The sequence below is a fragment of the Lissotriton helveticus genome, chromosome 9 (genome assembly GCF_964261635.1).
Source record: "Lissotriton helveticus chromosome 9, aLisHel1.1, whole genome shotgun sequence".
Classification (NCBI taxonomy): domain Eukaryota; kingdom Metazoa; phylum Chordata; class Amphibia; order Caudata; family Salamandridae; genus Lissotriton; species Lissotriton helveticus.
Genome location: NC_136070.1, coordinates 134400587 through 134417454, shown reverse-complemented (window position 1 = coordinate 134417454; position 16868 = coordinate 134400587). Strand labels below are relative to the sequence as shown.

The window sequence follows — 16868 nt, the reverse complement described above, 5'->3', positions numbered from 1 at the left end:
ATCAAACCTTCTTCATGTGCTATACAGGTGTAAAGATTTACCACATCCAATGTTATCAGGAGCATGTCCGGTTCCCAGGAGATATTGTCCATCATACGGAGGAAATCCTGTGTATCCCTCACATAAGAGGACAAATCCCTGACGAATGGAGCCAGATATGAATCTATGAAGCGGGATGTATTTTCCAAAAGACTACCAATTGCTGACACAATAGGCCTCCCTGGTGGCCTTTTGGCATTCTTGTGGATTTTCGGCAAATGATAAAAGGTGGGAAGTACTGGTGATTCGCATTGGAGAAACAAGAACTCATCCGAGCTGAGCATGCCTTTGTTCTTCCATTTAATCAGCATTGCTTGGTATTCCATCAGGCTATTGACATACTCAGCTCTCTTTATGACAATATAGCATTTCGTATCTTCCAATTGTCTGAGGGCTTCTTGTTCGTAGTTTTCTTTGCTAAAAATCACTATATTCCCCCCTTTGTCCGAAGGTTTTATTTCTATAGATTTATCATTTTTGAGGGATTTAATTGGCTCCCATTCCTTTCTTGTGATGTTGGACGTTCTCATGTCCATCTTGTCTTTTGCCATTTTTTCCAAATCAGAAAACACCGCTTCACTGAACACATCTATAGCATCTTGACAAGCATTTGGCAGTCTTTTTGATTTATTCTTCAAGTTGCTCGGATCTCTTACTTGTGTTGCAGATACACTGCCATTTTCCTCAGTTAGTGTCCCTCTTTCTTGGAGCTCTTATGTGGGAGTCAACAGTACTTCTAATAAAGTATTGGAATGTTCTTCAACAGATTCCTCCGTGGCGGTTTCTGAATACGTTCCCACAACCGTATTTTTTGGATTCAAGAGAAAGATTTTTTTGAACTTGAGTTTGCGTATGTATCTGAACAGATCTATCTTCGTATCAACAAGGTTGAACTCACTTGCCGGACAGAAACTCAATCCCTTCTTTAATACCTTGATTTCATTCCCTGTTAGTGTTCTTTTTGACAGGTTGATGATGTTGTTATCTTCTTGTGCTTTTATCTTCTCTTGCGGTTGGAAGCACTCCGCGTCACCCTCGGCGAGGTTGTTTGTTGTGTATTTTCTTTTGCCCCTTTTGCCCCGCCTTGTCCTCCTTTAGGGCTTGTTTGGGGAGGGTGATTTCTTTGTTGTGGCCTTTGGCGGGTCTCCTTCATGATTTGGTATTCGTCGAAAAAAGGTTGTTTTCCCTTTAGCAAGCATTGGAGGTTGTTCTCCATCTGATACTTCCACCTCCGATTCTTCAGTGTCCACAGCATTTGCTGCCGCATTGCCTTGGGCAAGTCGTCTCCTTGTTGCATCAAATCTCCGAGCAAAGGTTAGGATTCAGCCTGTTAAATAATCCTGCTCATCACGTAAACATTTTGTTTGTTTCCTTTTCCTGATGGCTAGTTCATACTCCTTCAGTCTTATTACCATGGTGGTTCTTAATTGTTCGCTTGTCTTTATATCTTTATCTTTGACAATGAGGTCCTCCAGTTCCATTATTTCTTGCATGCACTTTTCCCGGTCACTCCATGCATATTGGATTAGCATGCGTACCATCCCTTTAGAAGACTCAGCTGTATATTCCGCCCAGTCATTTAAGAGCGCTGGGTCAGGATTTTCATAAGATGGTATGATGAAGATCCGAAGTCCTCTGGGGATTCTATTGCACTCGATATACCGCTGGAGAGAGGTGGCCTCCCACCATTTCCTGACCTCTCTCTCTTTTAGCTTTTCCAATTTGGTATACAGTGTCTTTAAATTATTGTTCACTACGGATATTATCTCTGGATTTTCTGTGCTTGTCGGCCTCTCTGTGGTGGGCCTGAACATTGCTTTGGCAGCTGCCTCTCTCTCGCCTGTGATATCCTCCGTGTTTGACATGTCAGTTCAATTTGGAAAGTACTCTTCCAATACTATTTTACTATGGGTGGTGGTTAAACCACTTGCTTCGTGGGTTTGCAATTTTTAGAGCGCGGTACCAAACGGGACAGAGGCAAAGCAGATAGTGTTCGTGAAAACGATAATGAGCGAAGCTTCACTCACCGCTACCGGCGCTAGGAAGAGGTCGGCCGACGTCTCCCCTGCAGCTGCTCCTGCGCGGCGGGAAAAAGCTTCGTTTTTCTCATGTTCCTCTCGGAGACCGATATTTGTCCCTCCCGTAATCGAGTTTGCTTACAACGCCTCGGGGCAAACGGCCATATTAACTTCAGGCACAGGTTCCTCACCGCCGTCGCTCCTCCTTATTCCCGGGTGCTCTCAACCAGCGTTGGTGAAACGCTTACAGACCGCAGCACAGGTCAACTCCATCAAGTTAAAAAATGGCAAGCACACTGGTGTCCGACTTCAAAGATTGTTTATTGCAAACCCCCCTTCACCCCAGACAGACGCGTTTCGCTATACTAGCTTCATCAGTGTCAGTTCGTGTACAAAAATAATGGCCATTTTAAACCCTGCCCGTCATTACTTTTTTCATCGACATAGAAGAAGATTTCAATAGTAAAAGCAGTGGCCATCTTGTAGTATATATGATTTCATACATTTCATTGGTTTTTGACGGCGATTGATAAAGTGCTTAAGTGCTCATTTGTAAAAAAAAACATTGGTTTTGGAACGACAAACAATTCATTTTCGAGTACATTCCATAGAAACATTAATCATGTGCATAAATGCAAATACAGTCACAAGTTTTATATCTTTGAAAAAAATAAATATATATATATATATATATATATATATATATATATATATATATATGTGTATATATATATATATATTCACTGAAAAAAACATAGGTTTCAGGGGTGCTATAGTTAGTTGGACATTTCACTTATACAAAACCATTGAATTTCCCCCGTTATAGTTAGTTCAGCTAACTATAACTCACGCGCCCACAATGCACTGCAGATGACGTCACATATTACATGACTCATGACATGGTAAGTGACATCACTCATGCCTTTTTAGGTCGAGCAGAGTCTGCTCGAGACCTATTGCTGCCCGTTTCTGGGAATGTAGACACGAGAGGGGCACGAGCGCAGATTTGACCTCGTGGGCGCGCACGGCGCCGTGCCCATCTCGTGCCTCATATTCCCGTGCGCACACAGCCAGCCTCCACACCCCTGCACACACACCACACAGGCACACGTACACACGCTGCCGCCCCCCACCACACACACACATACAGACACGCACAGACACGCACGCATACACACGCCGCCGCCCCCTACCCCCCCCTGCACGCACACACAGACACACACCCCCGCCCCATGCATCGGGAGATCTGCCATCCCCCCGAATCTCGGTACTTACTAGTTAGGCGCCGGAGTGGTCAGCGGAATCAACACCTCTTCCTCCTCGTACTCCGGCCCGTCTAGAGTCAGGCTCCTCTGCAGCTCCGGAGGCTCCGGGTGGAGGAGGCAGTGGTGGGAAGGCGGGCCCGGCTTCAGGGGAAGGACCGAGAGTGGCTGCAAAACCGGCAGCTCCCCCCAGACCGGGGGCGCATCCCCGCCAGCCTCCGCCAACATCGCAGGAAGCGGCGGTTGCAGGCCCCCAGCGTAGGAAACAGGCCCCCGCGGTGCGCACACTGGGAAGAGGAAAAGGGGACGAGACCCACGGCACAGGGAGGCGGTGCGCGCCAGGCCTCCGTCGCTGCCTGGAACCTGTGCGCGCGCTCCCCAGCCTGTCACGAGCACGCCTCCTTCTGTCTACTAGCGTGTCCCAGCCGCCGCGGTCACAGAGCAAATATGCCCGTGAGACTATTGGCGAGTAAATTAATTTTAGAGTATAGATTTCGAGTTGGGGCCCAGTTTACAGGACGTGGGCGGTGGTGAAGTGTGTATGTATGTATGGTTTCAGTTTACACACATAAATAATCCCAACATTTTAGTTTTAATCCAAAAATAACAATACATCTACGGGTGAAGTTCATTTTTCCCCCCAAAAGAATCAGGCTTCCAAAAATTGAACCCCGACGCTCTCTTTATGATTGGGACAAAAATCCCTTTTTGAGCTGGAGCAATATTACATATCGCATTATATAGACATCCATTATCGTGTTTTGCAACAGGGAAAACTTGCTGCACGTCACAGGAACATATTGCTCAAAATTCGATCGTACACAACTTGCAATCGTTGGAATCGTGCGCATTAAAACCTCTTTATCAGCGCGATTGGCTGATGTTGAAGTCTGGTACGCAACAACTGGTTCAAATATGTTAGCTCAATGTTTCACGCTTTATTACAAATGTCACCAAAAAAATTTTAATATTTCACTTCTGTTCATTGTATTTTATTGTGACGAAAATCCAAGAACATAATCTTCCCAAAAGTTATTTACAAAAATTTAAGCTAGTGCCATTATAAATTACAATAACTTTTATTTAACTATTAATTATTGTAAAAAATAAAAGCCATTGTTCTTTGTAATATCAATACATCTAAGTCATGTAAATACAACACATATTGCATTACAAATGCTAAAGATGTCACATTTGCGAAAGTTAAAACTATTGGCATTATAAATGACAAAGCTATTCATTTCGCTATTCTCAAAACCAACACATAAATAAAAAATGTGTCATTTACAATACTAATAGCTCAAACTTTCCTAATGCGAGACCTATTGCATTGCAAATGCTTGTTGTTAAATGGTGTAAATCCGTTCAGTAGTTGCTGAGAAAATCAAAAGTAAAATCACATATATATCTATGGCCTCGCAGGATCCGCGCACCCTGCCGAGCTGTATGCTAATTGGCTGTCAACACTCCAAACCAGGAAGTGTTGGCAGCAGAAAAAAAACCTCACAAAACGCAAAAAGAGGGCAGGGTAGAAACACCCTGACCCCCTAGGCCGGCTCAGGGGGTCCCACAAGGACCCACAGGGCCAAAAAAAGCATTTCTTTAAAAATAAATCGCCGAGATTCATGCACCCAGCGCGAATTTCGGCCGAAATGTAAAAAAAACGAAGCGCGGGTTCCCGCACTTCATTGGTAATTAGCCCCCGGGGGGGCCAAGTCCCGGGGGCATGATCAAATGCATGATCAATGTTTTTGCTACGGTTTAAATCACATAAACAATGTGTTTTATCTTTTATGCAGTGCTTACACTGCACTTCTGCCGTTTGTAAGCACTGTAAATAAGAAGTGCTTCTAATACCCAATATAATGGTGCCCCAAGCGGATGCTAAGTATTCTATAGAGAGAGTCTGTGGCATGTCCAGATCTCCTCCCGGTGTCTCGGCGCTGCTGCAGACAGACACACACCGGCTGCCCTGGCACGGACGGCTGCTCGGATTTCCATGGATTTTTGTGAATGGGCTCCTGTCACGGCTGAGTCTGTCGTGTCCCGGGGAGGCGGTGATTGGTCGGGTGACGTCACCAGGCTCTACTTGTAGAAGATTGGTGTGGACTGAGCCTCGCGGCGCCCGGTGTTAAGAGCAGAAGGACCAGAGAGAGACGAGCAGGGAGGAGAGTTGGCGCCTCAGTCTGCACTGAACCAGAGCCGCGGAAACAGCACGTCCAGGAGCAGCGCACGCCTCATCGAACAATCAGTGCCACTCCAGGGTCAGGACTTCTAACAGCACCAGAACTGCAGAGCGCCAAACCCTTGCAGCGCTAGATCCGTGGGGCGCCAGATCCACACTGTGCCAGGTGATGATCCCTGCTGCATCTGACCGGATCTATATAACGGCAGTTCACACAAAAACAGTTCCCTAAAGCACAGGATCCGTACTACACTAGATCTATAGAGCACCAACCTGACCCATGCAGCACCAGATCAATAGAGCACTACACCATGGACACAGACATTACCAGATCAAAACAGCGCCAGATTCAAACAGCACCGCATTAATCCACCACCAATGCGATTAGTGAAGCACTAGACCCACAAAGCTCCATCTCAGCAGAGCAGTAGATTTGGTAAATGGAACTGTCTATTTACAGCACTGTGTCGACAACAGAACCAGATCAATCCAAAAGGTACAACCAAGATTAGGAAACCTCAATTTACGGAAGAAAATCCAGGTTTGAGACAGCACTCTTGCAATCCGGCACTAAATTCAGAATCAAGATATCAACAGGTCAATAAAGTATTAAATCCAAAACCGCTCCAGACCAGCACAGCACTAGAACCAAGCAAATACAGCGGCAAGTCCAGGACAGCACCCTACCAAATCCACACTGCTCTAGAATCAGGACAGCTCTGGACCAGGTCAACACAGCACCAAATCCAGAACAGAGCAGCATCAGACCCACCCAGGGCTAGTACCTGGACCCGAGCTGCACCAGGTCAATACAGCGCCAAGTCCCGGAAAGGAAAGCTCCAGATCCACACAGCGCTAGAACCAGGACCGGCGCTGGACCCTGTCAATACAGCACCAAATCCATAACAGAACAGCATCAGACCCACACAGCGCTAGTACCAGGATCCGAGCTGCACCAGGTCACTACAGCACCGTACCAGCACAACACAAGTTTAATAAAGCATCAGAGCCCGGACCAGGATAACTTCATATCTGAGCTAGTTAACTCGCCAGATCTCTCATCCTCACAAAGCTAAGGACCGGATCCCGACGGTGCAATATCACCGCTGCACCAGACCCCGCTCCAGGAGCTCCTCAGATCACCGGATCGAAGCACCGCTGGATTCGGCCCCCCACACCTCGGATCTATAGACGGCTCTGCCGGTGCCCATGACGCCCTGCCTGCCCTGGCATTCTGCGGAGCCGCGTTGACCTGCCCTCCGGCCGGGAGTCTGCTCTTCACAGGTGAGTGGGGCGAATGTGCAGCAGGTTTTAAAGTCCGCTATGTGTATTGATTTCCGGAAAAGGTGAGTTGTCCAGGATCACACCATTGGTTACCAGACCCTTTAGTGTTATGGGCTACTCGTAATGAGGACCCTCAACCATTTGTGTACTCGCCCCCTCTGTCCCCGAAGTTGAGGCAGCTTTCGTCTCTACTGGCTAGGGTGAATCCCTCAGATGGGGAAGCTGCACTTTGACTCTTTCATACATACAATTTATGTCTATAAGAAAGTCCAGTTATATTATGTACATAGTGCTTATGACGTGGATTTAAGGCGTTTACACAGTGGGGAAGGGAGGGGACGGGGCTTGAGGCGACGTGTGCAAACACGCCCTGTGGCAGGTTTGAAGTTGGGGAAATAATTCCCCTTCAATTTTGAGGGCCCCTGGGGGCCAACTAGCCCACCAGGTGCTTCCAGTAACTGGAAAAAGGCACGTAACAAAAAGACACGACTCTGAACCAAGGGCTACCTTTTTGCCAAATTTGGTGTAATCCCGTTCAGCAGTTCGGGCTGTAGCTGCGAGTAAAGGTTCCTATGGAAAATTGCATGGGGAAAACACGTTTTGGGACCCCCCTTTTTTCTCTGCCCCCGCTTGACGAATCACCCTGAGACTTTCAGGATAGGAGCGGACCGAAGCACCCCACCAGTTTTGAAAATTTTGCGAAGATTCGTTAATCCTCTAGTAGAGACAGACCTGCCCGGGGCAAAGAGCTTTGCTGGGCCTCTTTCCAGTTTGTAATCTAAGGAGCACTACCTAATTTAATAAATATTCCCTGGGGAAAGAGAAAGATATAATATGTGTGTTCTTGGAACCTGCATTAGCTACATCACGAAGGAATCTTCATAACAGGAGAGCAGAGTCCATAAAAGCACGTACCCAGGGCAAAGAGTCCTGGCTACCATCTTGTTTGACGGCCCTGGATAGAGAATTTCTATGTATGTGGCCTGCCTGTGAGGTGGCCTATGCCAGCCTGCCTATGTGTGTATGTGTGCTTGCCTATGTATGTTACCTGCCTGTGAGGCCTCTGGAGGGTGAGCTTCTGTTGGACAAAAATAAAGACAAGAGAGAATCAATGTCTCATACCTGAGGCAAACACCACCAACTAGATGAAATGTGTATGTGGGAATTCTACCCTTCACTTGACTCAAGAAGCCGAGTAGGAAATAGGACCTTCCAGGCTGATCAGAAGGAGCTCTAGGCCCCATGAAATTCACTGTCAAACTTCTCATTGTTCAAAGGCTTATTGTTGTGTGAGTTCCCCCATTCCCCTCTAATGGTTCTGACGTGTTATTTAAATATATCCTGCATTATATTTAATCATTATGTAGTGTCTCTTCTTCGAACAATATATTTATGTAACAGTTCCCCTATCTTGAAGCAAACTCGCATCCTACAAAAACCATAACAATGGTGGTGTGTTTATAAGCAGATCCGAGCTGTGTTTGAGCTGCACTTTGTTGTCAAATCAGGTGGTCAAGGTGACTGAATTCTGCCAAGAGTTTCTTAGTCACTGTATTGCATTAAACAACGGCATTAGCAGAGTTTCCTTTCCTATTAATGTGCAAAAACAAATCAAATGAAGTAGCAGGATCTCCTAAGCCAAATGTGGAAACTGTTATGAACCTAAATTGAGACTTTAAACACCTTTTAAATAGGCATATTAATACTTCATGCATGCAAATAAATAGTCTGTATCAGAGGGATAGAATGTGTTTGTCTGGTGGTTATATTGTGATATTCTGCCTAATGCTGCCCCTTATTCATGGTTATCATTTGGTTCTCTGACTTGCTTCTAGGTGCTATGTGGACTGGAGACAACACCGCCGAGTGGGGCTATCTGAAAATCACTATTCCAATGTTGCTCACAATCAGCATTTCAGGAATCTCCTTCTGTGGAGGTAAGGAACTTGCTACGTACTCCGCCGCTCTTTCTCCTGTTTCCCCTGGACAAGGTGATGCCTGGCCTCACTTGTGTCCGCAGAACCCCAACTTGCAGGGGTTTTGTAACCATGAAAGGCACACGCTAGCAGAAGGGGGTAAAACTAGTCTGACAACTCATTGTGCAAGAGAGGGGGGCTGCATGTGTGGTGCCACATGGAGCTGTGAGGTATTGGGTTGTACTTTAATCTCAGTGCAGGAAAAAGGGCTGCAAAGTGTGTACTATATTCCCGAGTTACTCTTGAATTGCTGGAGTAAGACAGGAGTACTACGAGACTAAGGACCTAATTTAGATCTTGGTGGAGGGGATTACCCGTCCGCTGTATTGCAATCCAATTATATCCTTTGGAGATCGTAATATAGCAGACAGGATATCCGTCACGTTTGTGATGGATAATTCCATTGCTGAGATCTAAATAAGGCCCTAAGTCACACATGTGACAAGTAAGTCAATCATAAGCCATCCTTGTGAGTCAGTTTTGAAGGAGACCTAACATTTTAGCCTTGATAATAACATACATTTTTCACTCATAGAAGCATAGGCTATGGTAACTGTTTGCCTGGCAGTAGCCATCAAACAAGACAAAAACAAGAATGGTAAAATCGAAATAGTCATGAATGAAAAGCCTGTGAAACAGAAAACGTTGCAAGCTGCAACCAAAATCCCACAACACAAGTGTGATCTATAACCAGGTAATCCCTCACAATCACATTTGCTTTTATTCCTTGGCAAGGGACAGGTAACTTGTTGCATTTCCTCTACAGCGACAGCCTTACAGGCAATTTCACACCAAATTGCCTACAATCTGCCTCCTAATATGGCACACCTGCTATTGAGATAAAAACTCCTTTGGGTTAGATATGAATATGAACGCTGCTTCTACCACCAGAGCATCCTCCCTTGCTGGAAAGGGGATCATACAATTTTGCAGAGTGAAAAAGAAGGAGAAACTTACATAGGTAATAGGTCTGACATTTACATAGTGCACATTCACAAGCAACATAGGTGTCCATATGGACATGCAGAGCTTGCACACAGGCCATCACACCTACTAAGTCCCATTTTTAGAAAGTCCACCTGACATACAAACACTCATTCACACTAACCTACAAGCGTCAATGCACAAAGATTAACACTCTCTGCAGAAAGAACCACGTGATGATGTGCAGCTTGGGGCACAGGGTGATGATCACTATGAAAGCAATAGTGATACACCTCAGGGAATAATGAGGTGATCTGCTATGGGAAAGCATTCGGTGATATACAGGCAACATCCAACCTAGATGGCTGCCAGCAACCCCTCTGCTGATGAAATTGCATTGGCTCCCTATTCCTCAACGCTGTGCTTTTAAGGTCGGCTGCCTTATATTCAAATCCCTGCACGGCAATAACCCCAAATTCATTAACAGCCCGATACTCAGACACACTTCCTCTCGTAACCTGCGCTCTGCTCACCTCTCACTCCTCACCATCCCCACATTCAAACAGGTACGACAGGGAGGTCGCAGATTTGCCACACTTGCCCCCAGACTGTGGAACTCCTTCCCGCTGGAGATCCGGACCTGCACTGACCTCCTGCAATTCAGGAGGTCCCTTAAAACGTGGCTATTTGCACAAGCCTATAATTATTGTGTCCACTGGTAGCCTTCACAGACTTTCACAGCACCATGAAACCACCCGGTGTGCGTGCGCTTTACAAGGCATTATTAACATTAACATTAACATACAGGGCAGTATGCCCGGGGGTACACAATGATATTTAGCAGGGACCACAGAGTGGTGTACAGTGGGGACACATATTGAATCACAATTGAGTGTCATACATTGTTGTCAGTACCTGGGTGGAAGATGATGTGATAGATACCACATATTGTGCTATACCATGTGCAAGCCCTCATCTAGTCCTGTTTTAGTTTTTTTGCATTCTGGAACTGGTAGTATTTTCCCCATTGCAATTGAAGAACTATAAATACGAGAATGCCAATAAAACATATCAGGGCCAGGTATGCTACTAACTCCTCACATTTTGGCCATTTTGAGTGATTTGTTTAGATGGGTAGCAAATGCTTGATTGGGAAGCAAATGTTTGATTGTAAAGTAAAGTAAAGTAAGTATACTTGTAAAGCGCACTGTTACTCCATCTCGGAGTGTCCTGGCGCTGTATACCGCTGGGGAACCCGTCCTGGCTTTCCCTGTGAGATGGTCCCTCCCTGTGAGATGGTCCCTCCTGGGCACCTCCAAGGTGAAGCCAGGCATCCCCGGCTCTGATGGGGCCGTTGTGGAGATTAAGCAAGCTATTGCCCAGAGTTGCAGAGTGGGACCCATGGGTAGCGTAGGCACCTCAGCGAGAATTATCGAGTCCGCGGATATTGACCCAAGACCCTGCTGCGTCGGGAATTGAACCCTGGTCCCGGGCCGATCTCTGCTTCAGGGTCTGCCGCTTCTAACCAGTGAGCCACACTTCCCCATTGTGGGTCTATCAAGCATTTATAAAGCGCAGCAAATCACCCATGAGGGTCTCCTGGTGCTGAAGAAGTAGGCTCCTCATAGAGATTAATCAGTCAAACATCCAGGTCTTGAGATCTTTTCTGAATTGCTGGAGCAAAGATACGGTCCTGAGGTGCAGAGGCAGGCCTTGGTTAGCAGATGCGAGAGAGCGTCCTCAGCTGTTGTTGGTTTTGGTGAGGCAGAGCAAGGCTTATCGGAGATGTCTGGTGGGTTCGTGGAAGGTCAGGCTTTGGTTGATGTGTTTTGGACCTTTATTTTACAAGGCTATGTATGTGTGGGTCAACATCTTGAAATGCCATCTCTTCTGAATAAGTGTAGTTTCTTGAGATAGGGTGTTGTTTGGGTCCTTCTGGGGAGGTCGAGAATGATTCTTGCTGCTGAGTCTTGTATTATCTGAAGTCTCTTGAGGAGTTGTGCAGTGATTCCTACATAGAGTGTGTTTCCGTATTCCAGTCTGCTGGTAATGAGGGCTTGTGTGACAGTCTTTCTGGTGTTGGCTGGGAGCCACCTTAAAAACTTGCGAAGCATTTGAAGGGTGTAGAAGCAGGTGGAGGCAATTGCGTTGACTTCTTTCTTCATAGATAGCTTGCTGTCCAGGATGATTCGGAGGTTGTAGGCGTGGTCTGTTGGTGCAGGGGTTGGGCTGGGGTCCACGGCCACCATGCTTTGGTCCATGACGAGGTGTTGTTCCCAAAGATTTGTTCGTCATGCATCTGAGGAAGTTGGATCTGGCGGTGGAGGGGTTTTCAGACAGTAAGAGGATGAGCTGGGTGTTGTCAGCGTAGGTGATGTTGAGCCAGTGCGATTTGACAGTGACAGCCCCATGGCTCATGTAGGCGTTGAAGAGGATAGGGCTTAGGGACGATTCTTGGGGTACCTCGTAGATGATCTTCTTTTCTTGCGTTTGAACGGTGGAAGCAGAATACTTTGGGTTCTGCTGGTGAGGAATGAGGCAATCCATCTGAGGGCATCTCCCTGGATCCCAATGTGGTGGCGCCTGCTGAACAGGATTGGGTGGGAGATGGTGTCAAAAGTGGCCAGCAGATCTCTGTGGTCCTGGAGGGTTCTGATGACATTGGTGACAGCTAAGAGGGCTGGCCTGATGCTGTGGTTAGCTCGAAATTCCAGATTGGGAAGGGTCCAAGAGTTTGTGGTCTTTTAGGTGTTGGATGAGTTGCTTGTCGATGGGGTTCTCAAGACCTTTTGCAGAGAGATGGGTCAGGAGTACTTTGGTTCGGCTGTGCCAATGGTTTCTTTCAGAAAAGCCCTCACTTTAGCGTGTTTCCAGGCCTCAGTGAAAGGCTGTGCTGATGGAGATGTTCAGAAACTTTCTCAGCTTGCTGCAGATTGTCTTTCTTCTGCGTTGAAAACGTGGTGGGGGCATGCATCTGAGAGTGCTCCTGAGTGTGTGGAGTAAATGATGGAGATTTTATCTTGCGTGGTGAGGAGGTTCCAATGGGTTAGCCATTGTTTGGGGTTTGTGTTTGTGGGTGTGAGCTGGTTGATGCTGTCTGTAGTAGAGGGTTGGGATTCAAAGTTTTTGTATATGGCTGAGATCTTGTCATGGAAGAAGTCAGCGAGATTGTCGCACAGTTCCTGGTAAGGGGTAATGTTGCTCTTTGTGTCTGCGGGGTTGGAGAACTCCTTCACAATGGCAAAGTTTTCCTTGCTTTTGTTTGCTCTGGCTTCAATGTGGTCTGTTAGGGCCTTCTTCTTTCAGGATGCATTGGTACTGGTTGAGAACAGTCCTTAATGCGGTGCTTTCTTTCGTTTTTCCTGCTGATGCATTTTTTGGGAGGTTTTCTGCTGATGCTAATGTTATATTTACAAATGCATAGTTTTTAAGGCACCAATATGCACAGTTAACAAACAGGACAATGTATATTGAGATGCACAACTTACATCCAAACCTATGAATCAGCAAGAGGCCCCATGTGTGATGCCTGGACCCAACCCTGAGCATTTGGCCAGCGGCATTTTGCATGCTGGGATTTTTAAGCCTCTACACAGAATGCCAAAAGAAAAACGTCAATTGCCAGAATGCAACATTCTATGGCAAAAAAAATCAATAGTCGAGTAAGTGCGTCATAGTGACCTGGATACCTCCTTGCGACTACATACATAGACAGATGAATGGAAAATAAAAGGAAACATATATTTCCTCTTAATGATGTTGAACATTTGAACTTTCGTTTTAATTTTAATTCTTCTCTGTGTGGGGGCATGGCCTGGCTAGATGGCCAAGCAAACACTTTAAGTCTGTGCTTCTAGAGGGGAACAGCCATTACAACGCGGGTTTTACCACGCGTTGCTTTTACATCGCATGCGTTACAATGCATGCGATGTTACAACGCGTGGTAAAACCACGCATACCATTACATCGCATGCGCTATTACTACGCATGCGATGTAATGTGTAATGGCGGGGGCGACTATCCAAGTCGCTGTGAGGAAACTTAGGCTGTTTCCTCACAACGACATGAACCAAGCAAGATGGAGGAAGCAGGATCCGATGGCGACGCTGGAGAGGAGAGATGTAAGGGGGTATGCGCATGGGGTGGGGGTTACTTTTGAGGGTTTAGGGTAGTGTAAAAGTAGTGTGGTAATGTTTGTGTTGTGTGTGTTTTAAAAAAAAAACGTTTTAGTGTGTGTTGTAGTGTTGTCGTGTTGGTTTAGTGTAGTGTATTAGGGTTTAGGGTAGTGTAGTAGTGTTTATGTAGTGTAGTGATTTAGGTTTTAGGGTAGTGTAGTAGTGTTTGTTTAGTGTAGTGTATTAGGGTTTAGGGTAGTGTAGTAGTGTTTATGTAGTGTAGTGATTTAGGTTTTAGGGAAGTGTAGTAGTGTTTGTGTAGTGATTTAGGTTTAGGGTAGGTGTAGGGGTAGTGTTGTATTGTGGTAGTGTTTTTGGGTTAGGAGTAGTGTAGGGGTGGGAGTAGTGTGTTGTGTAGGGGTAGGGGTAGTGTTGTAGTGTTATAGGGTTAGGGGTAGTGTAGGGGTGGGAGTAGTGTGTTGTACAGGTGTAGGGGTAGGGATTTTACTTACCTTGCAAACTTTTACTGCGAGTATGGCTTTACCACGCATGCCTTTGCGTTGTAATGGCATGTGTGGTAAAGACATACTCGTTGTAAAAGTATGCGATGTAATGGTATGCGATGTCATTTATATCGTGTAGTAATACCCGTGTTGTAATGGCACGCATGGTATTAGTATGCGATGTGTTGACATACATCCCTTCTAGAGTACCCTTAGTAGTCCAAAAGAATCCTAGTTTCACAGAGGCAAAAAATGCCCTCTGATTAGGGCTATGACAGTTGCTGTGATCCAGTAACCAGTTTTGCAACATGGCCACTGAGCTGCTGGGATTTCAGCAGGGGAAAGGCCTGGCTGGAGAAACTTAAGATGGCGCACACGGCCTCTGGGTCAGCCCAAGTAAGGTGAGAGGTCAGGATTGCCTTCAGACGGTGGAGTGGGCTGAGATTTCTGCCGGAGGCAACAGGAACCCGAATATTACTAGATATTATAGGACTAGACGGAGGCTCAAATTAAACAAGGCAAAGAGGTTTTGAGGCCAGGGCATTGAAGGACCACCTTATTACCACACAGGAGTGTGCAAGAGAAAAGGAATGGGGGACCTAAGGGAGCACTAGAGGCTTGTTATACCAGTCCATTGAATGGTGACCCCCTATGCCTATGAACTGTGGCCATACATGTGGCCTATCTGCCCACGCACCAAACAGATAGAATGAAGGTAATGCCATGTCAGTAGTACAAGAGTGCAGGGATTAATAGTGCCCAATACGCCCGGCAGAGAGTTGACCACATTCTGGGTGGATGAGTACATTTGTGTTTGGTGCTTACAGGGTGGAGGTTCACATCCACGCCCCAGCTGGACACAACCAGACCTCCTGAGGACAACTGAGGAGGGGGCCTAGGCACTAGTATGAAAGATCAAAGGGGATACTCTTTTGGGGATATAATTTTGAACACACAACATCACCTCAAATAAACAGAAGCTTAGGACCATGACCATTGTTTTCAACAAAATTGAGAGCGATAGGGGAAGATCCTTACTTACCACGAGCCCTGAAGAGGTGTGGGAATGGTTGGAGGCCAGTGATAGAGTCAGAATGTAATCATCCTCTGACAGAGTTGGTGGGGCATAGTGAACAGAGAAGAACTCAGCAAACAAATAGGTCCACTTCTGGAGACAGGTGCACCGGGAGATTATCAGATGAAGTACAAAGCAGCCAGACAGAGATCCAGCGGAGCACACTCCAGTCTGTTCTGTTCGGATGCCTTATCTGCATCCTTCTTAAGAAAAGACAGTTCCGCCTGCCTGCTCTGTGTCATAGCTACCAGGGTATTGACTTCAGATCAATTCAGAGACTTTAGGATTCATTCTAAAAAGTTACTGTTATTAGTCCTTTCAGTGGGCGACCACTCACCCAAAATAAACCACTTTCATAGGCCTTTGAATCAAAATTATACTCTCCCACAGGATATTTGTATATTTCCTGTGTTATATATTTAAATAGCATTAACAACACTCCGGGCCACCAGTGAAAGTCTGAGAGAAATAAAAAAAAAAACATCATGAAAAAATGCCAAATGAGCCAGCTGCACAGAAAAATCTATGAAAACAAGGAAACAAATTAACAAAACAATTAAAGCAGAACAAAAAATTGATGAAAAGTATGTGCCTAACAAACCATTTAATTTGATGCAGTCAGTTGCCTAGGTATAGAATGAATCATAGAATTAATGATGTAATAATTCATGTGCCAAGTGAGATTTTAGTGGTAAGGCAAACGTCGATGCTAACAAATGTATCTGCTTTTTTGAATGGTATTACTTTCTTTTCTATTGAATGCACTTTTGGCAAAAACATTTAATGATAACAAACAATGTTCATAAATAGAATATATGAAAATACAAATTGGTAGGTCTGATTTTTTGCACCCTGATAATACCTGTTTTTTCCCAATGGAAACAGCGGATGTGGGTGGTTTCATTGGCGACCCCGAACCAGAACTGCTGGTGCGCTGGTACCAGGCTGGAGCCTACCAGCCCTTCTTCAGAGGTCATGCCACCAAAGATACCAAACGGCGCGAGCCGTGGCTCTTTGGGAAAGAGAACACGCGGATCATCCGCGAGGCAATTTGTGAGCGCTACAGACTGCTGCCCTATTTCTATCTTCTCTTCTATCGAGCTAATGTGTCTGCTGAACCAGTGATGAGGTAACAACCATTTCCAACTGCATTAGAAGTCTTTGTGAAGACCACATGTATGAAATTACTGAATTGTGTTATCACATCAAAAGTTCTTACATGACTGGAAGACAACACATCAATGCTATGGAAAAAGTCACAATCAATGATAAATGAATGGGGTCAGATTCCCAAAGATATTTGCATGAAACTGCTGTTGCAATTCACATTGGTAGTTTTTCAATCTTAAAAATGCAAGTACACTATGATCTTTGTATGAAAGTTTGCACATACCCCAAATGTCCTGGTTTATGGGCCTTTCTCCAACCGATTCCCACCCAGAAAACTGGAAACAGTCAGAGTCATATTCTTGTCAAGGGCAGGAGTA

General features: G+C 45.7%; 1 protein-coding gene across 4 annotated transcripts in view; it reads left to right on the top strand.

Annotated features, from left to right (window-relative positions):
• The window catches only part of GANC (glucosidase alpha, neutral C), a 360817-nt gene that overhangs the window by 175973 nt on the left and 167976 nt on the right, over nt 1-16868 (top strand). For all 4 annotated transcript variants that reach the window (XR_013600863.1, XM_078659630.1, XM_078659632.1 and 1 more), the window contains 2 exons: nt 8624-8725; nt 16267-16510. Coding sequence is in view for 3 of the 4 variants with exons in the window: in XM_078659630.1 (XP_078515756.1) it covers nt 8624-8725; nt 16267-16510 (346 nt within the window). In the remaining variant the exon portion in view is untranslated. The remainder of the gene's footprint in view (nt 1-8623; nt 8726-16266; nt 16511-16868) is intronic.